Here is a 15,505-nt window from a genome sequence, read left to right as displayed (position 1 = left end):
GGCAGAATTGGGGGGATGTGGTTTTTGTTCTGCGACAAGCCATATCACTACTTGGAACAGTATCAAAGAATATTTAAAAGCTTTGACTTGTCCCTCAGGTCCTAGGCCAGGACAGTCTCATGCAAAGTCACTAGTGAAGAGACGAGGAAGCATCATCCTTACACAAAGTTTGACTTAAAAAGCATTACGTTCTAATGTCTCTTTCACAAATTAATGTGCTAGTTGCTGTGGCTTACATTATAAGCTTCAGAAGGGAAAAGTCAAGTTGCTGCAACCTTTATTAGGCCACACAAGAAGGGAAGGAATTAAGCAGATATCAAAATCTATAAGATCCATGGAAACAGTCTCTCAACTCCCTCATGACATTATAGCCAATATACTGTCAAGGTTACCAGTCAAATGTCTCCTTCGATCCAAGTGTGTATGCAAGCCATGGCGATCTTTGATCTCTGATCCTCAGTTTGCCAAACTACACCTTGCACAGTCACAGAAAGACAGCAATATCGACCCCCACCGAATACTTACTCTCCACCAATCCTCTTCTGTCGATAGACTTGGAAGCTTACCATGGTACTGAAGATGGCAGCAATGCAATAATATTGGAGCTTGATTATCCAGCAGCAATCAAGAAGGATCCCGAATATGAAATTGACTTTGCTGGGTCTTGTAATGGCTTGGTGTGCTTAGTTGTGGACTATAAGGATTTCATTTTATGGAATCCATCTACAAGGGAATCAAGGCCGTTGCCTGAACCAAAGCATCATCTTCGTGATGGTTCCTTATGGTCTTGGCTACGATTTCTCAACTGATGATTACAAATTATTAAGTGTTGCTCGCGGACCCTGGTCTCCTGCTATTGTTTCTGACAGAACTACAGTTGAAGTCTTTTCAATGAAAACCAATGTTTGGAGAATAATTCCCGATCTCAAAACTGACGTGGAATTAGGTGGAAGTGGGATTTTCCTGAAAGGATCACTGCATTGGCTAGCGAGAAGAGTAAGTAGTCGTACTAAAATCATTTCATTTGATTTAGCAGAAGAGAAGTTTCAAGAAGTGGTGCCACAACCAGCTCGTATGGACGAGAATCATTATGTAGCAACTATGGGGTTGGGGGTTTGGGGAGATTGCCTGTCCCTTTTCATTGAGTGCGGTGAAAATCTTTATGAAGGATGGTTCATGAAGGAACATGGTGTCAAGTCCTCGTGGACTAGATTATTCAGCTCCCCAGTTGACCCTTTGCCTGGATTCAAACATTGGCAGATTGGATTATGCTACACAAAAACTGGTAAACTTGTAATCGATTATGATGGATGGAGATTAGTCGTGTACGATCCACAAGAGCAAAGGTTCGCAATTCGCAATAATTGGGATTGGTTTCACTCCATTATATATTTTGAAAGTCTAGTTTCACCCAATCTCGATGATGTCTCCAACAGAGAAAATCATGTGCAAGATTGAAGAATTATGCGGTGAGGCTAGTTCATTTTCGCTCTGTGCTTCAATTTTTGTATTGTTTCCAAGTCTCGCGGCATCTGCCATGGCTGTTTGTACTTGTTTAAATGTAAAATCATGTCGAATTGCATCACCTTGTTTTGTTACTCTCCAAATCTCTCTAATCCTGGAAAGCAGTGCAATAATGGGTGAATTCTCATATTTTCCATTAACTTTCCATTTTTTGAGCATCATATTTTTGAATCTTTTGGAGCATCACTTCCATGATTGCCTTATCCAAATTTCTGTGAGAAGCATGAAGATATGTACATTACCTTGGTGGGGGCATTTATGGTGATCAATTAAACGAAATGCTAAGACTTTCTCAGCTAAATTCAGTTGATTTCTATTTTAATAGGAAATCTGACGGAGCAAGGAGAAGTTGCAGAGGATTGCCATATGATGGGACTATTGCTAATAGGAAAAGATATTATTAAAAATTGACACAAATTTATATATTTTATCGATTGGTCAATTATCAAACAAGTATTATATGATACGTGTATGATATAATATGATATGTATATTATTTTTAATTCTATTCTATCTAATTATTAAAAAATTATTTATTTTTTATTGAAATATAATAAATTATTTTTTATAAGTTTTAATATTTAAATTTTGAACAAAAAGATACTAAAAAATCAGATTCCTCTTTTGATATGTTATATGTTTTTAAATTTTAATAAATAAATTAACATAAAAAATACTTATCTTATTTAAAAATATATATATTAGTAAGGAACAAAGTTTAAATAAAAAAAATATATTCCTCAATTTTATTAATAAAATATATTTTGAAAACCCTTTGTTTTGTTGCCATCAAAATAAAGATCCTTAATCATTGTATGCTAATAATCTTACATTTTCTGATCTATCAGTTCTAGTACATCTTGAGCTTTCTCCATCATTCCTTGTTTACAGGTAGCATCCAACAATATAGTAAAAGTATTGTGTTTGGAAGTATGTCTTCATACCTTTGAGTCAAAAGGGTGCCAAGTTTTCCTATTGGTATGTTATTGCAGAAAAGTAATGACTCTCAGCAGAGCCATGGCTAATGAAGTGAGGAGCAGATAATGGAGAAGGATTGGTTTAAAGGAAGCAATCTGTTTGATTGAGGGGAGATAAAACAGAAGAGACTAGACTTTTCATCCATGTTGTAAAGTCATGCAACACTGCTTCGCTTAGTTTAGTCTTCTGAATTTGCACTCCAATAGTATTAATATTTTTTTTCCCTTTCTCTCAGCACTCTTTCTTTGATTGAAAAGATGAAGCCATCACAAAATTTTATAAAATGAATTATCACAGGTATTAGAGTTTTAGCACACTTTTGATATATTTTTTAGAGGAATCATCACAATTAGTTTTGTCCCTTCAATAACTAATGACTAAATTTGTATATAAAGTACAATTTTTAATAAACTTTTAGCTTTTATTAATTTTTTTATTGAGTTTTAATTATCAATTTTTTTCAACTTTTTGCAATTCTATTTAATCGTTTTTAACTAATAACTACTCCAATTTCATAACAAGTCTACCTAAGTAAGCCATGCGTGTATATATATATATATATATATATATAGTTGAAACGCCTAAATGAATAAGAAAAATATTAATTGGTCATTGTTTATATGGAGAAATGAAAGTCTAGGATTTTATTTTTTGTCTGATTGAACAAATGATTAAGAAATAAAAATAATTCAAGGATTAATGAATGTACATATAAAAAAAGCAAAAGCCAAAATCAAAACTATTTTTTTACAATTAATCTTATTTAGGAGTGAACTAAAGTTGTGAACTACTTTTGTTTTGCTTTTTACAAATACGTATTAATTAAGGTTTAAAATACTTATTGTGTAAGTTAATTAAAGAACATAATCCACTTTTGGCCAAAAAAAGGGACATAAATCAATAACCAAAAGAGTGGATACGGGTCAAATACGGGTCAGACAGAAGGCAACTTCCTGGAATCCGAATCCCATTTGGATTCGGGCACAATTCATTAAACCATCGGGCCTTAAATTTGGGAATATCCAGCCCAATCGTAAAATTCCCATCCTGCTCTTCTCTTTCTTTTCGTCGTCTACCACCACAAACGGTGAACCCCACCATTGCCACCACCGCTCGCTCCAAAGTTCTCGGGTAACGCAACCTACCTCCGACAACAATCCCTTTCCTTCCCTCTACAGTGTTCGTCAGCCGCTGCAAGTCAGTCCACTGGTTTCTTTATCTTTCTCCATTATAAAGGTAACTAGGACTTGAGAATTTTAAAATTTTTAATCCTTGTCTGTAGATTTTTAAATTTTATGATTCTGAGTCAAGTGATTCTTTTGTTTTCGATCTAGGGTTTGTTTTTCTTTTCTTTTGTGGTTTTAGAGATTTTAGACTTTTGAGGTAAAAAAAAAAACTTTTTTTGCTAAATTCATGAAAACTATAGTGAATCTAGTATAGTTTTATTCGAATTTTGGGTTATAAAATTATGAACTTCCATGTAATTTTTCACGGTGAAGTTGTTAATGATGTCTTTTTTATTTTGTCTCTTTGTTTTAGCTTTTGTGTTCTTGATGAAATTAACATGTGCAATTATCAATGTAATTGTGGCTATAATGATGATTAGAACTGTAGAACGTGATGACATATGATCCTTTTGAGTATCTTCTATCAGGAACCACTACAAATCATGAGTTTTAATTTCATTCTCATGACAGAAAGTGTGATCCTATCTATACAAATTATGTTATGACTATGATTAGTATTTTGATCATGGATCAATAGTCGGTTTACTTAATAGTAAAGATTTTAACTGATGTTATTCTAAAACCTTCTTTCAGGTGATTGTAGCAACAATTGTGAGCAAATTGAAGTTCATCTTGCTTGACACAAGGAATCTATAAACCTTTGCTTTTGTTTCCATTAAGATGACAGATTCAAATGAGTCCCAGTATCCAGGAAAAGAACCACAGCAATCTGAAACAGAACCTCAGCAGTCTGAACAAGGTAAAATTTGTTCCTTTAATTATTTTTAAAGGTATATATGGTTATTTTTCCTGTATAGGTATAGCTAACTTTTTTATTTTTCAGTCTGCAATTTCTTTAGGAAGCCAACAAAGGGCAAAAACATAAGGAAAAGGACAATAAACGAAGACGAAGATGAAGACTCCAGAAATGAAACATCTCTGTTGCAGAACCATAAAAAGACTCTGAAGCCTGATAATAAGTTATACTTTTCAACTGGACCCTCCAAGAGTGCTGCTGCCACTGAATCAAAGATAGAATCTGACAAACCAATTTTCCAATTTGAGTCTTCAAAGGAAATTCAAGTTCACAATGATAGCAGAGCAACAGCAACCTTAGAAACTGAGACTGAGGTTACAAAAGATGCTCGAGCTATACGTGAGAAAGTTCTTAAACAATCAGAGGAGGTTTTGAAGGGGAAAAGCACAAGCTCTGGTGGAGAGAAGTTGTATAAAGGAATGCATGGTTATGTGGATCATAAGGCGGGGTTTCGAAGAGAGCAAACAATTGCCAGTGAGAAAGCTGGTGGGTCACATGGACCTCTTAGGGCTTCTGCCCACATCAGGGTGTCAGCAAGATTTGATTATCAGCCAGATATCTGTAAAGACTACAAAGAAACTGGTTACTGTGGTTACGGAGATTCATGTAAGTTTATGCATGATCGCGGAGATTACAAGTCTGGGTGGCAGTTAGAGAAGGAGTGGGAAGAAGCAGAGAAAGCAAGGAAGAGAAATCTGGCTTTGGGTGGCGATGATGATGATGGGGCGGGGTTAAACCAGAGTGATGATGATGATGATGATTCGTTACCCTTTGCATGTTTTATTTGCCGGCAGCCTTTTGTGGATCCTGTTGTTACTAAGTGCAAGCACTACTTCTGCGAGCATTGTGCTTTAAAGGTTACCTCATCATGTCCTTTCATGTAAATTTAATTTTTGTGTGTGCATGTGTGTGTATGCATGTTGTGTTTGCTCGATTCAATATCTGTTAATTTTTGTTATATTATTGTTCATGCATTAGAGTGAAAAACTTTTTTGGTTATTAACGTAAAAAAATTTTTTTATATGGTCAAACTTGTTTGCAGTTATAGGAATAGGACATATTTTCACTTTACATTTGTCAACTTTTGGTGGCTCACATCTGTATTATGTCATTACCATGGTTTTCATTTTTATTCTTGCTTGAATGTAAACTAACCAACTATTTTATCTTTTATTTTTTCAGCATCATGCAAAGAATAAGAAGTGCTTTGTCTGCAACCAACCTACCCTTGGTATTTTTAATACTGCTCATGAGATACGTAGAAAGATGGCCGAAGAGGGTAAACGATAAGTTCATTTATGTTTTGCTACAACTTCTGCAGGCACAAACATGTTTATTTCTTTGTTTATTGTTGTAATAGAAGATTCAGTACTCTTTATATCTTTTTAAAGGAATGCTTTCACTGCTAGAGCTTGGGCAAAATTTTAGATTATGTGGTGATGAGTTTTTTAAAATCATTGTTGCTGCGAGCGTTTGCATTAGAATTTAGGTGAGCATTCTTCTCTTTCATGCAGCTACCAACTTATTGTTCTTATAAAGTGTGGGAAAAAAAATCATCCTGTCTTCGTATATTTATTCCATAGTGTTTGCAATTGTTATGTTGTTCCTTTGACAATGTTCATCTGGTAACGGTAGTTCATTTAACTCAGTACAGTGACTTTTAGAATAAAGTTATGGTCCCCCAAAACTCTTTTCTTCTTCCATTTTTTATTTTTTTGGTAGTTCGCCTAATTCAAGTTATTTGGAATAAATGATTGTATTGTTATCATCACAATAGCATTTTTCTTTTATTTTTCCCCTTTCCGTATTGAAACCAAGCTAGTGCAAGAGTTCAGACCTCATGCGGTTTGTTGGCATCATACATTGGTTGATCTGGTCAAGAATTTTATTGTTTTTCCCATTGAGAAATTTCAATAGATTTGATGAATCCTAATTAATAACATTTCTATATGCATGGAGGGTCTGTTTTGTGCCCTTTCATTATCTAATTATCCTTTTTCCCTCGATGTTCTTAATTACTTCTCATTTTTTTACTTTTGAATAGGTTTTGACCTAGACTAAACATTTACCTACATATGTATGCCCGTTAAAACAGATTTGTTTGGTTGTTTCTTTAGTATCAAATGTATTTTAGCGGACTCCTGAATGTGGTTAACCATACATGATAGGTTAGATTTTGGATTCTCTGTATACATAAGTAATTGTATTTTCAAATTGAATTGTCTTTGTCATTTAATTGTATACTTTAATCTTTTTTTATCTACGTAATAATAAATTAACTTTTTTCTTTGTAATTTTGATCTCATTCTTCATCTCACATCTCTGGTTAATAACTAAATCCTTGTCACCTCTTATACTTGCAAAAATCTTACCCGCTTTGTAAATAGAGTAGTAATTAGGTAGGCTTTTTATGTGAAGTTCCTTAAGTTGTCCGATTTAAACAATTAAACAAGAAACTACAACTAAAAATTAAAGCAGATAGATGAATAAGCATAAATGAATAGACAATGATATGTAATTGAGAATCAACTGAAAATTGTAGTGTATATACAAAATTTTACTACAAGTTGTTGAATGGTAGAAAATTTTATTCTTTTCTTAGAACTCAAGAATATTCATGGCATTCCTGAGATGCCAACGAACCCTGTATTTCAACCTGCAGCTAGCAGTGCATTATCAACCTTGCGAGAATTAGCAGTGCTTTGGCCAAGAATTCGGCTCGGTCAGATCAGAGTCCATGTCTCCATACACCTACTTATAGAGTCATGATCTTTTAGGATGATAGTTCACAGAGTTTCCATCTGTAAGATTCCAGATAGTTTCAGTTGGGTGGGTGCTGTCCAACCGCATAGAAAGCATTCCATGGAGGGAGGGAGCAGGACAATGAACGATATTCTTAGCGGAACAAACAATAGTTTCTGCATTTAAGACCAAAAAAGAGTTAGTGAAATCAGCTGTCAAACCTAAACTTAAACTCAAGAAATGGGTTCTAGTCATTTTTGTCCCTTAAAGCAGTTTTATTTATACATCATTCTCTTAGTATGACCTTTTCTTTTCTTTTTACTCTCTAAAATTTTCTAATTACCAAAATCACGAGAATAAAGTACTTTTCCAGTTGATACTTACATTTGGAATTAGAGACGGGTTGAAAAGAGCAAGAACTAAGGCTACGTGAGAAGGTAGTTGTAGGAGAAGCCTCTAGTGGCAAAGTCTTTATATGGCCTAATCACTCTGTCCAATGTGGCTTTCGTCAACCCCAAGTCCTCAAATATCTTTCACCTGCATGAAACTTCCAAACATAAAAGCTGAGCTAAAACTAAAAACAGGTTATAAATTGCACGTTGCAGAAGGCTTGACCACCATCCTAGTTTATAGCATCAAGTTGATTACCAGAGAAAGGCTGCCCCTTCAAAGGGTCCATAGTTGCTTCCATGAATTGTTCTTATATACTCTTTGCAAGCACTTCTATTCCCTACAAGAACACCAGCACATTCCGAATGATAGTAGCTTCCTATCGTCTGAAAGTTTGTCTTAAGAAGTTCACTTTGTGGCGTTTCCATTCAGAATATTCAGACTCCAGATTGATGCTTACCTCAAATGTATTTCATTCAAAGAAGAGGATTGACTGTCAAGATGCCACGAGTTTGGTCACTGCAAGGCTGCAACTAAAAATGTAGTAATTAGATTCTGGAGGAAAATGGGAAGAATTTAACATAGATATCAAGATTGTGTTATTTGAATTCTAATTATGGATTAGTTGCTATATCAGAACAATGCTTGACAGATCAATGTGCATATTTGACAGATAGAGAATAAATTATTGAAAGGATTTAGTAAAGAAGTGGAGTATATACACGTCATCATCACAAACAAGTACGGTCCTTTGGCGCCTCTTGCATTCCTCTGTTCAAAGTAGTCTTTTATTGATGCTTCATGGTGATCGGTCACCTCTGATACCTGATACGCATTTGCTGTCCTGCTTTGGGGTAGTTTTCACTTTCAAATGCGAATCATTACCACCACTCTCGTGCAATGAATTGAAGCTGGGGGAATAAGGCCTTTTGCTTGTGACTGGACATAAGATGCAGCTGAAGCAACAATTTCTTTAGGTAAGATGGGTGGAATAAGTCTGTACTTATAATCCATATCCTTTTCTGAACTGTATTGCGACCATCTGCTCTTGCTTTTCTGTGCAATATGCAACAAACTGTAGAATCTTACAAGGATGAAGTTACTTTTACTAGAAACAATCAAGTCTTTAATATGCATAAACTTAATTTGGGCAGAATAAGGAGAGATCAAAGAAATGAATATTGTAAGAAAGGGATGTAGAATCTTATGAAAGAGAAAATTACATTGAAATTAGCTATATAAGGTTTAGGGAAAACCTATCGTTTGAGTAATGGAGATGCATACCTGGATCTCTGATACGAAATATGCCATTCCCTACGAGGGCAGTGACCAAAAAGGTTTGGCTTCAAAGAATGACACGTACAGTAGAACAATCTTATCTCACTTCATCATGATCTCGGACTCAGCCTCAACAAAGCATTGTCATTTTCATCACAGATCTCATTCTCTCTTTTACTTATCCACTTTGCCAATGACTATGAATCTCCTGTGACATTTCCAGCCAAGTCAATATCCTTTTTACTTTCTTCTCTTGTTCATGGTTCTGCACTGAATTCTCAATAATATTCCAATCCTTCAGGGCCATACTCAAATCCATAGCCCTCTTAGGGGCAAGAAAACGTAATCAAAGTCAGTTTGGAGATGTGGAGCTTGATACTAGGAATTGGAAGCTTTGTTCTTCTGCTTTCATCTTTTCGGTGCATTGATACAGCCTGAGCTAATACAGCAACAGAGGATCTTTGCTTGAGCTTGGTCTGTTAAAGATTATTCGGTTGTTAGTAGATGTTTGTTCTTGTCATGCCACTGAAGAGGTAGGCACAGTCGCTGTTCTATCCGCCATGTCATGTTTCTGATTCCTGCACTGTAAAATTGTAACAGAATTATTGATAATGAATGTCCATGTTATGAGAACAAATTTATGATATGATAGTGAACCTTGTAAGGAAAAATAAAATGAGTTTAGGAAACTCAAAGAATATTCTAGTTTGCGGCAACCATCTTTTCAATTTTTAAAAGATTGCCAAGTTTCAAAAGGAAATTCTTACCTGCTGACTTTGAAATATGAATTCTGATGGAGTCACCTAGCTGTTTTCCGTTTCCTTTTACCATTCCCTTCAAAACTATCAAGACATTTGTTTCCCATCTCATTCAGCACTGTATATCCAATACATAACCCAATCACTAAACCACATCCATACCCGATCAACACGATTTTCCAATCGGATATACCTTCTATCAATGAATCTGCATCTTCCTCTGGAGGTGACAGTGGAACACCAACTTCATCGCAATTCCTAGTCAAAGGCGGCCCACATAATATTCGGTTCCCTTGATAAGAATCATTTAAAAATGTAAAGAATTGGTTACTTTGTGGTATGATCCCTTCAAGTTGGTTGTAAGATAGGTTTAGTGCTTCAAGGAAAGTTAGACTTGTAAGCTGCGGAGGAATCTTCCCTGAGAGTTTGTTCAGTGAGAAGTCCAAAGACTCAAGCTCTTTTAAGTTCTCAAGTCCAAAAGGAATTTGGCCACAGAAGCTATTTTGGGATAAGTTTAGCACTTTGAGTGATATAAGATCCCGTATTTCTTCTGGTATTCTCCCATGGAAACTATTGTTGGAAAGATCAAGACAAGTAAACACGTTTAAAATTTTCTCATAGAAAATGGCATTTCCTTTATTGACAATTGTCACTGAGTCGTGATAGTACCCATCTCCAATATACTTTGGCTTTGCTTTGTTGTCGGTAATCGTCAGCATCATTGCCTTCAAACATTGCAAAAATTGGGCAGATAAGTCACCTGAAAATTTGTTGGAAGCAAGGTCCAATATGTGTAGCATTGAAAAAGCTTTTTCAGCTTCAGAAAATTGAATTGTACCATAAAATCTATTCGATCGTAGAATGAGAACTTTCAGAGAAGGCAATTTTCCCAACCAAAAAGGAAACGTGTCATGTATCATATTTTTTCCAATGTCCAGTACTTCAAGCTTTGTGCAATTGGCTAATAACCTTGGCAGCTTTCCTTCCAATTTATTCTCACCAATTTTTTAGTGACCTTAGTTGAGTCGCTTGAAGGAAATCAAGGGATACTTCACCGGAAAATTCGTTAGAAGCAATATCCAGTACATCCAAAGCTGGGAAAAGATTGTTTTGTTCGAAACATTTAATTTGACCAAAAAATCTATTTTTTCGTAATATGAGAACCTTTAATGTAGGCAATTTCTTTAACCAGAAAGGGAATGTGTCATGCATCTTGTTGTTTCCCACATCCAAAACTTTGAGCTAAGTGCATTTGGCTAATGATCTTCGTAACATTCCGGTGAAGTTATTTCCTCCTAGTTGCAACAAAGAGAGATTACTGATATTGCCCAAGCAATTTGGAATTGAGCCGCTCAATTTGTTATTAGATACACTGAAATACTTCAGTTGAGTCAAATTGCAAATAGATCTTCGTAGAGACCCTTGAGAAGAAGTTAGAGACTCCTTGGGTAAAAATTGGTCCAAATATGAGAGATGATAGCTAGAAAGAGACACAGGATCCAAACTTCTTCTCCACACCCAGTTTGGTACCGCACCACTTATTTTGTTATTTGAAAGGTTAGAAATTCTAAATTCTCTTGACCTTTCGAAATCTATGGATATGTACTTTTATTGCAGGATTGTATATGCAACGACCGCAGCATTGGAATGGAGGAGTTGGCATCACCACATGGCAAATCAATCTCATTGAAAGAAAGGTTCAGACGTAGAAGAGTGCTCTTCCACAACCAATTAGGGACAAGACCCTGGATTCGGTTGTTAGAAAGATCTACAGAAACCAACTTTTCTTGTGTTTTGATGAATTCTGGAATTCCAGTAAGGTTGCACGACTCTAGACTTAGCTCCGCTCCCCTAATTGGGGAAAAGTAAGGTTTTTGTTGTCGTTTCCAATTGACAAGCTCACATTGGAAAGGTCACGAGCTCTTAAGTTCTTGAGTTGAGACAACATATCAAGCTTCATGGAACCAAAGCTATTGTAGCCAATAGAAAGCAATTCAAGCCTGGGGAGTTGAACGATTGACTTTGGGATTGATCCACTTAAATAATTATGGTTTAAATCCAAATATTGCATCAACGAACAAGATGCATTGGGGAACTCATCAATTTCCCCAACCAATTGATTTCCTCCAAGAAGCAAGGTATGCAGTGATGGGAGAGTAAATATAGAAGAATGTACAGGCCCAGAAAGTCGGTTCCTCTGCAAATTGAGGTATGCAAGATTTGGAACTCCAGATCTATGGAATGAAGGGATTAAACCACTGAAATTATTAAATTCTAGATTCAGGTGCACAAGGTTTCTGAGATTTGTGATTGTTGATGGAATCTGTCTAGAGAAATTGCAAAGAGAGAGCTCTAACTTTGTCAAGAACTTCACATTACCAAGGGATTCGGGTAGTTTACCACTGAAGTTTGTTCCACAAAGTGATAGGACCTTTAAGGTACTATTCAATGGAAATGTTGGCAACTGACCCTCAAGATTGTGATTTTGTGAAATGTCAATGCTTTGCATTTTGAGCGATAGAAAAACTTCTGTTGGAAAATGCCCACTTAAATTGCAACAGGATAGATTGAGAGAAACCAGTCTAGAGGAAATTTTCAAGAAATTGGGAGGCAAATAAGAGATTGGGTTAGGGTTGAGGTTAAGTTTGGAAAGAAAATGAAGTTTTGAGAGAGATGAACAAAGTGAACCTGTTAAACCACAATCTGACAAGCTTAACACACGTAGGTTAGGAAGTGTTAGCGACGCGGTTTGACACCATTCTGTACTTTGAGTTGAAATATTCACTGAATCCAAATAGAGCTCCGTAAGAGACTTCATATTCTTGATTAATGTCTTGAAATTTGGTTTCTCTAATTTTAGAGTAGGAAAATAACTATTGTATAAATCTAAACTTTGTTTGTTTCTCTTATAACAGTAATCTTGATTAGATAAATCAAGAGAGATTAACCTTGTTAAGTATGAGATCTTTTTTGAGATTTCATCATAGAAACAAGATTCTGAAAGGTTGAAATGAGTCAAATTTGTAAGCTCGTCAAATTGAGACGAAAACATAGTAGAATTAAAGTTGTTTCTAGTAAAATTAAACCGTCGAATATGATGGAGATTAAAAACAGATTAAAAGTTGCTTGAGGGGTCTCTGTAACTAAGATCAAGCCCAATCACATGACCAAGAGCATCACATGTAACTCCTTTCCAAGAGCAACAATCAGTGTTGACATCCCAAAGCTCTGATTTGGAAGATAAAGTGAAATTATGAGAATGGTAAAGACCTTGCTGCAGTTGCAGCAGAGCAGAGCAGATCTTTGGTCATCAAGGCATTGGCTCACAACAGGAATGGAACATGACAAGAGAAAGAAGGTAGGCAAAAAGAGTGAAAGGACATGAAGGTTCTCCATGTTCATTTGCTTACTACAAACTGAAGATTTTGGAGCTTCAGATGTCCCATACAGGATATTTATAGACAACTTCGAACTACACTATCATTCTAGCTACCTTCTATCTCAACAAGTTGATTTAACACAAAAAGAAAAAGAAAGAATGGCTGATACTTTCATTTTCTCTCCTCAAAACTTTTCTAATTCAGAAACTATTTTTTGTGGACCCAAAAGGAAAATTATATGAGATTATCTTGAGCTTATAGTCTTGGTCTTTGCTTTATAATTAGTCTTCCCATCATGTAAAATGTTTCAGTCTTTTTGCCCCATTCTTACGCCATGAAAGTGATCTTCTTCATTAGTGGTTGCACCACCACTAGGCAGTAAAAGAAACAAAGCAAACCATTTTGCGTTTTTTTTGTTTATTATTTACTTATGTTGGAATTTTGCATAAGATATGGTAGATATATAGCAACTCTCTAATTGCATCAGATAATTGATTCTAGTCTTTGCCTTACTACACGTTTTCCCTGCTTTGCTTTACGTCTCAATATTCCCAGATTGCTCCACACGCATGAAATCAAAGACGACTTGACTTACTCAAAATCACTGAGAGGAGTAAACACGCTCAGAATAAACATGAATATATATATCTTAATTATTAGCTGCCTTATCAGTACTGTTTGCGGTTGGAATATGAATGGCAACTCCTCCATTTTCCTCAACTCTTTAAAATTGAATTTGATTTCATAGTTTTATATCCACAAGATGAGTTAGCACTTCCAATCTACTTTATGCATTGGATTTGCAAGTAATGATAATAGGAAAAACACCATAAAAAATAAGCACCATAAAGGCACCACAATCACAAGGAAAAACACCATCAGATAACCCCATGCTGGCAGCATACTACGAAAGGGGGAAGAAATCAACTACTACCCTTCACACCAATCAAACGAAAACATTTGCATTACCATCTTTGCACTCACACGCAAATACAAACACCAGGCCAATGGGAGATGGGAGAGATGGTGATGATGTAATGGGAGAAGGCTCTTTGCTCGTGCAATTTTCTACCTCAAAGAACAGCGAACCCACAAGGATAAAACTTGACAAGAATACAATAAGGGAGAGGAAAGTGCAGAGTGGGACCCTTTGTGAGGGTCCCTCTCGGAAAACCAGTATTCTCATTCACACAGCCAAACCCTCATGCCCAAGTGTGAGTCACTTTCTCTAAACCCCAAGTCTTTGCCCCTAATTAATCAAAATTAATAAAAATGCAATAAACCTGTAAATTCCCCTAAACAATTCATCATGGAACAAATAACCAACTCATATGTGGTATTTTACCTTAAATGAAATCAATGTAACTAATAAAATCAAAACGATTAAGATAAAAATATACTAATGGATCAATCAAGATGTCATGTTTTATAATTTTTTAAAAAACTTTTTAATTTAAAATTATATTTTATTCAAATTGAAATGCAATGAGATTAAAGAATAAATTGATACATAAAAACCCATTAAAAATTTTATACATAATATTGAATGTCTACCATGTTGAATGCCTTTTATTTATATATCGTTTTAAAACTGAACAAACTTTAACAATTTAAAAAAAAAAAAAACAGAAACCACTGAGATTAAAGGGTTTTCTCACAAATTCTTAAATATCTTACTTGAGGAAATGGTAAACAAACAAAATAAAAATATGTTGAAATATTACTAGGATAATTAAATCCCAAGAATGTAATAGGTAATCATCTTGAATAATTAGCAACTGATTATCTTCACTTTGAGCTGCCCTTATCTACAAAGGGTACATATTACTTTATAGAGTTTTTATTTATAAGACTTGAGAATCAATGAAAAATTATAATTACAAATGTAGTCTACGTAGATGTTGATAGAGAGTGATTGAATAACTTATTGACAAAGTTATTATAAATGACTTCCCAATTCTTTGAAAATAATATAATGAAAGAAAATTTTGGGATTTGAAATTTGAAAAATTAATTTTTTTTTTCAAGGTCATTGAACCAATTAAGACGATGGAGAAAATCTTGTATTATTTTTTTTTTCAAAATTTTCAGTAAAATAAAAAAAGTCTTTTTAAATTTAAGTTTTTCTTAAACTAGTAATTTCTTTTTAGGATTTAATTTAAGTTAAGCTACATGATCCTTTTTCCTATATACACAGATGAAGCACAATAAAACAATGCAATTATTACCATTGGAAATGTAAATTCCCTTAAAACAATTCACCATGGAACAAAATAATTATCTCATATCAGGTATTCTTGCATTAGATGAAGTCGATGCAACTATAACACTATATCTTAGAGGTCCAGCTGACTGACATGGAGTTGTCATCATTCACAATCAAAGCAAGAGTATTGATACCTAGATGTAACA

The 15,505-nt window shown here is 34.9% G+C and overlaps 3 protein-coding genes across 3 annotated transcripts; 2 read left to right on the top strand and 1 right to left on the bottom strand.

Annotated features, from left to right (window-relative positions):
• Positions 750-1,591, top strand: LOC108661650 (F-box protein CPR30-like). Its single transcript, XM_018119258.1, has one exon. It carries the CDS (start codon positions 772-774, stop codon positions 1,456-1,458), a length of 687 nt encoding a protein of 228 aa, XP_017974747.1. The 5' UTR covers positions 750-771; the 3' UTR covers positions 1,459-1,591.
• LOC18602666 (zinc finger CCCH domain-containing protein 1) lies at positions 3,531-6,150 on the top strand. The gene is made up of 4 exons (XM_018118672.1): positions 3,531-3,738; positions 4,323-4,488; positions 4,573-5,402; positions 5,728-6,150. Exons 2-4 carry the CDS (start codon positions 4,410-4,412, stop codon positions 5,833-5,835), a joined length of 1,017 nt encoding a protein of 338 aa, XP_017974161.1. The 5' UTR covers positions 3,531-3,738; positions 4,323-4,409; the 3' UTR covers positions 5,836-6,150.
• Positions 9,755-12,222, bottom strand: LOC18602663 (receptor-like protein 12). Its single transcript, XM_018119091.1, has 2 exons — positions 11,617-12,222; positions 9,755-10,438 (listed from the first exon to the last, which is right to left on the bottom strand). Exons 1-2 carry the CDS (start codon positions 12,220-12,222, stop codon positions 9,755-9,757), a joined length of 1,290 nt encoding a protein of 429 aa, XP_017974580.1.

The sequence above is a fragment of the Theobroma cacao genome, chromosome 4 (assembly GCF_000208745.1).
Source record: "Theobroma cacao cultivar B97-61/B2 chromosome 4, Criollo_cocoa_genome_V2, whole genome shotgun sequence".
NCBI lineage: Eukaryota > Viridiplantae > Streptophyta > Magnoliopsida > Malvales > Malvaceae > Theobroma > Theobroma cacao.
This window is presented reverse-complemented; position numbering and strand designations above follow the sequence as displayed.

What these genes read in the sequence shown, in the direction of transcription:
- LOC108661650 (XM_018119258.1), top strand. Translation starts at nt 772, where the DNA reads ATGGTTCCTTATGGTCTTGGCTACGATTTCTCAACTGATGATTACAAA.
- LOC18602666 (XM_018118672.1), top strand. Translation starts at nt 4,410, where the DNA reads ATGACAGATTCAAATGAGTCCCAGTATCCAGGAAAAGAACCACAGCAA. An exon ending in ACCTCAGCAGTCTGAACAAG is followed by an intron (nt 4,489 to 4,572) that starts GTAAAATTTGTT and finishes TTTATTTTTCAG; the next exon opens with TCTGCAATTTCTTTAGGAAG. An exon ending in GCGAGCATTGTGCTTTAAAG is followed by an intron (nt 5,403 to 5,727) that starts GTTACCTCATCA and finishes TTATTTTTTCAG; the next exon opens with CATCATGCAAAGAATAAGAA.
- LOC18602663 (XM_018119091.1), bottom strand. Translation starts at nt 12,222, where the DNA reads ATGCAAAGCATTGACATTTCACAAAATCACAATCTTGAGGGTCAGTTG. An exon ending in GAGCTCGTGACCTTTCCAAT is followed by an intron (nt 10,439 to 11,616) that starts GTGAGCTTGTCA and finishes CAATGTTTGAAG; the next exon opens with GCAATGATGCTGACGATTAC.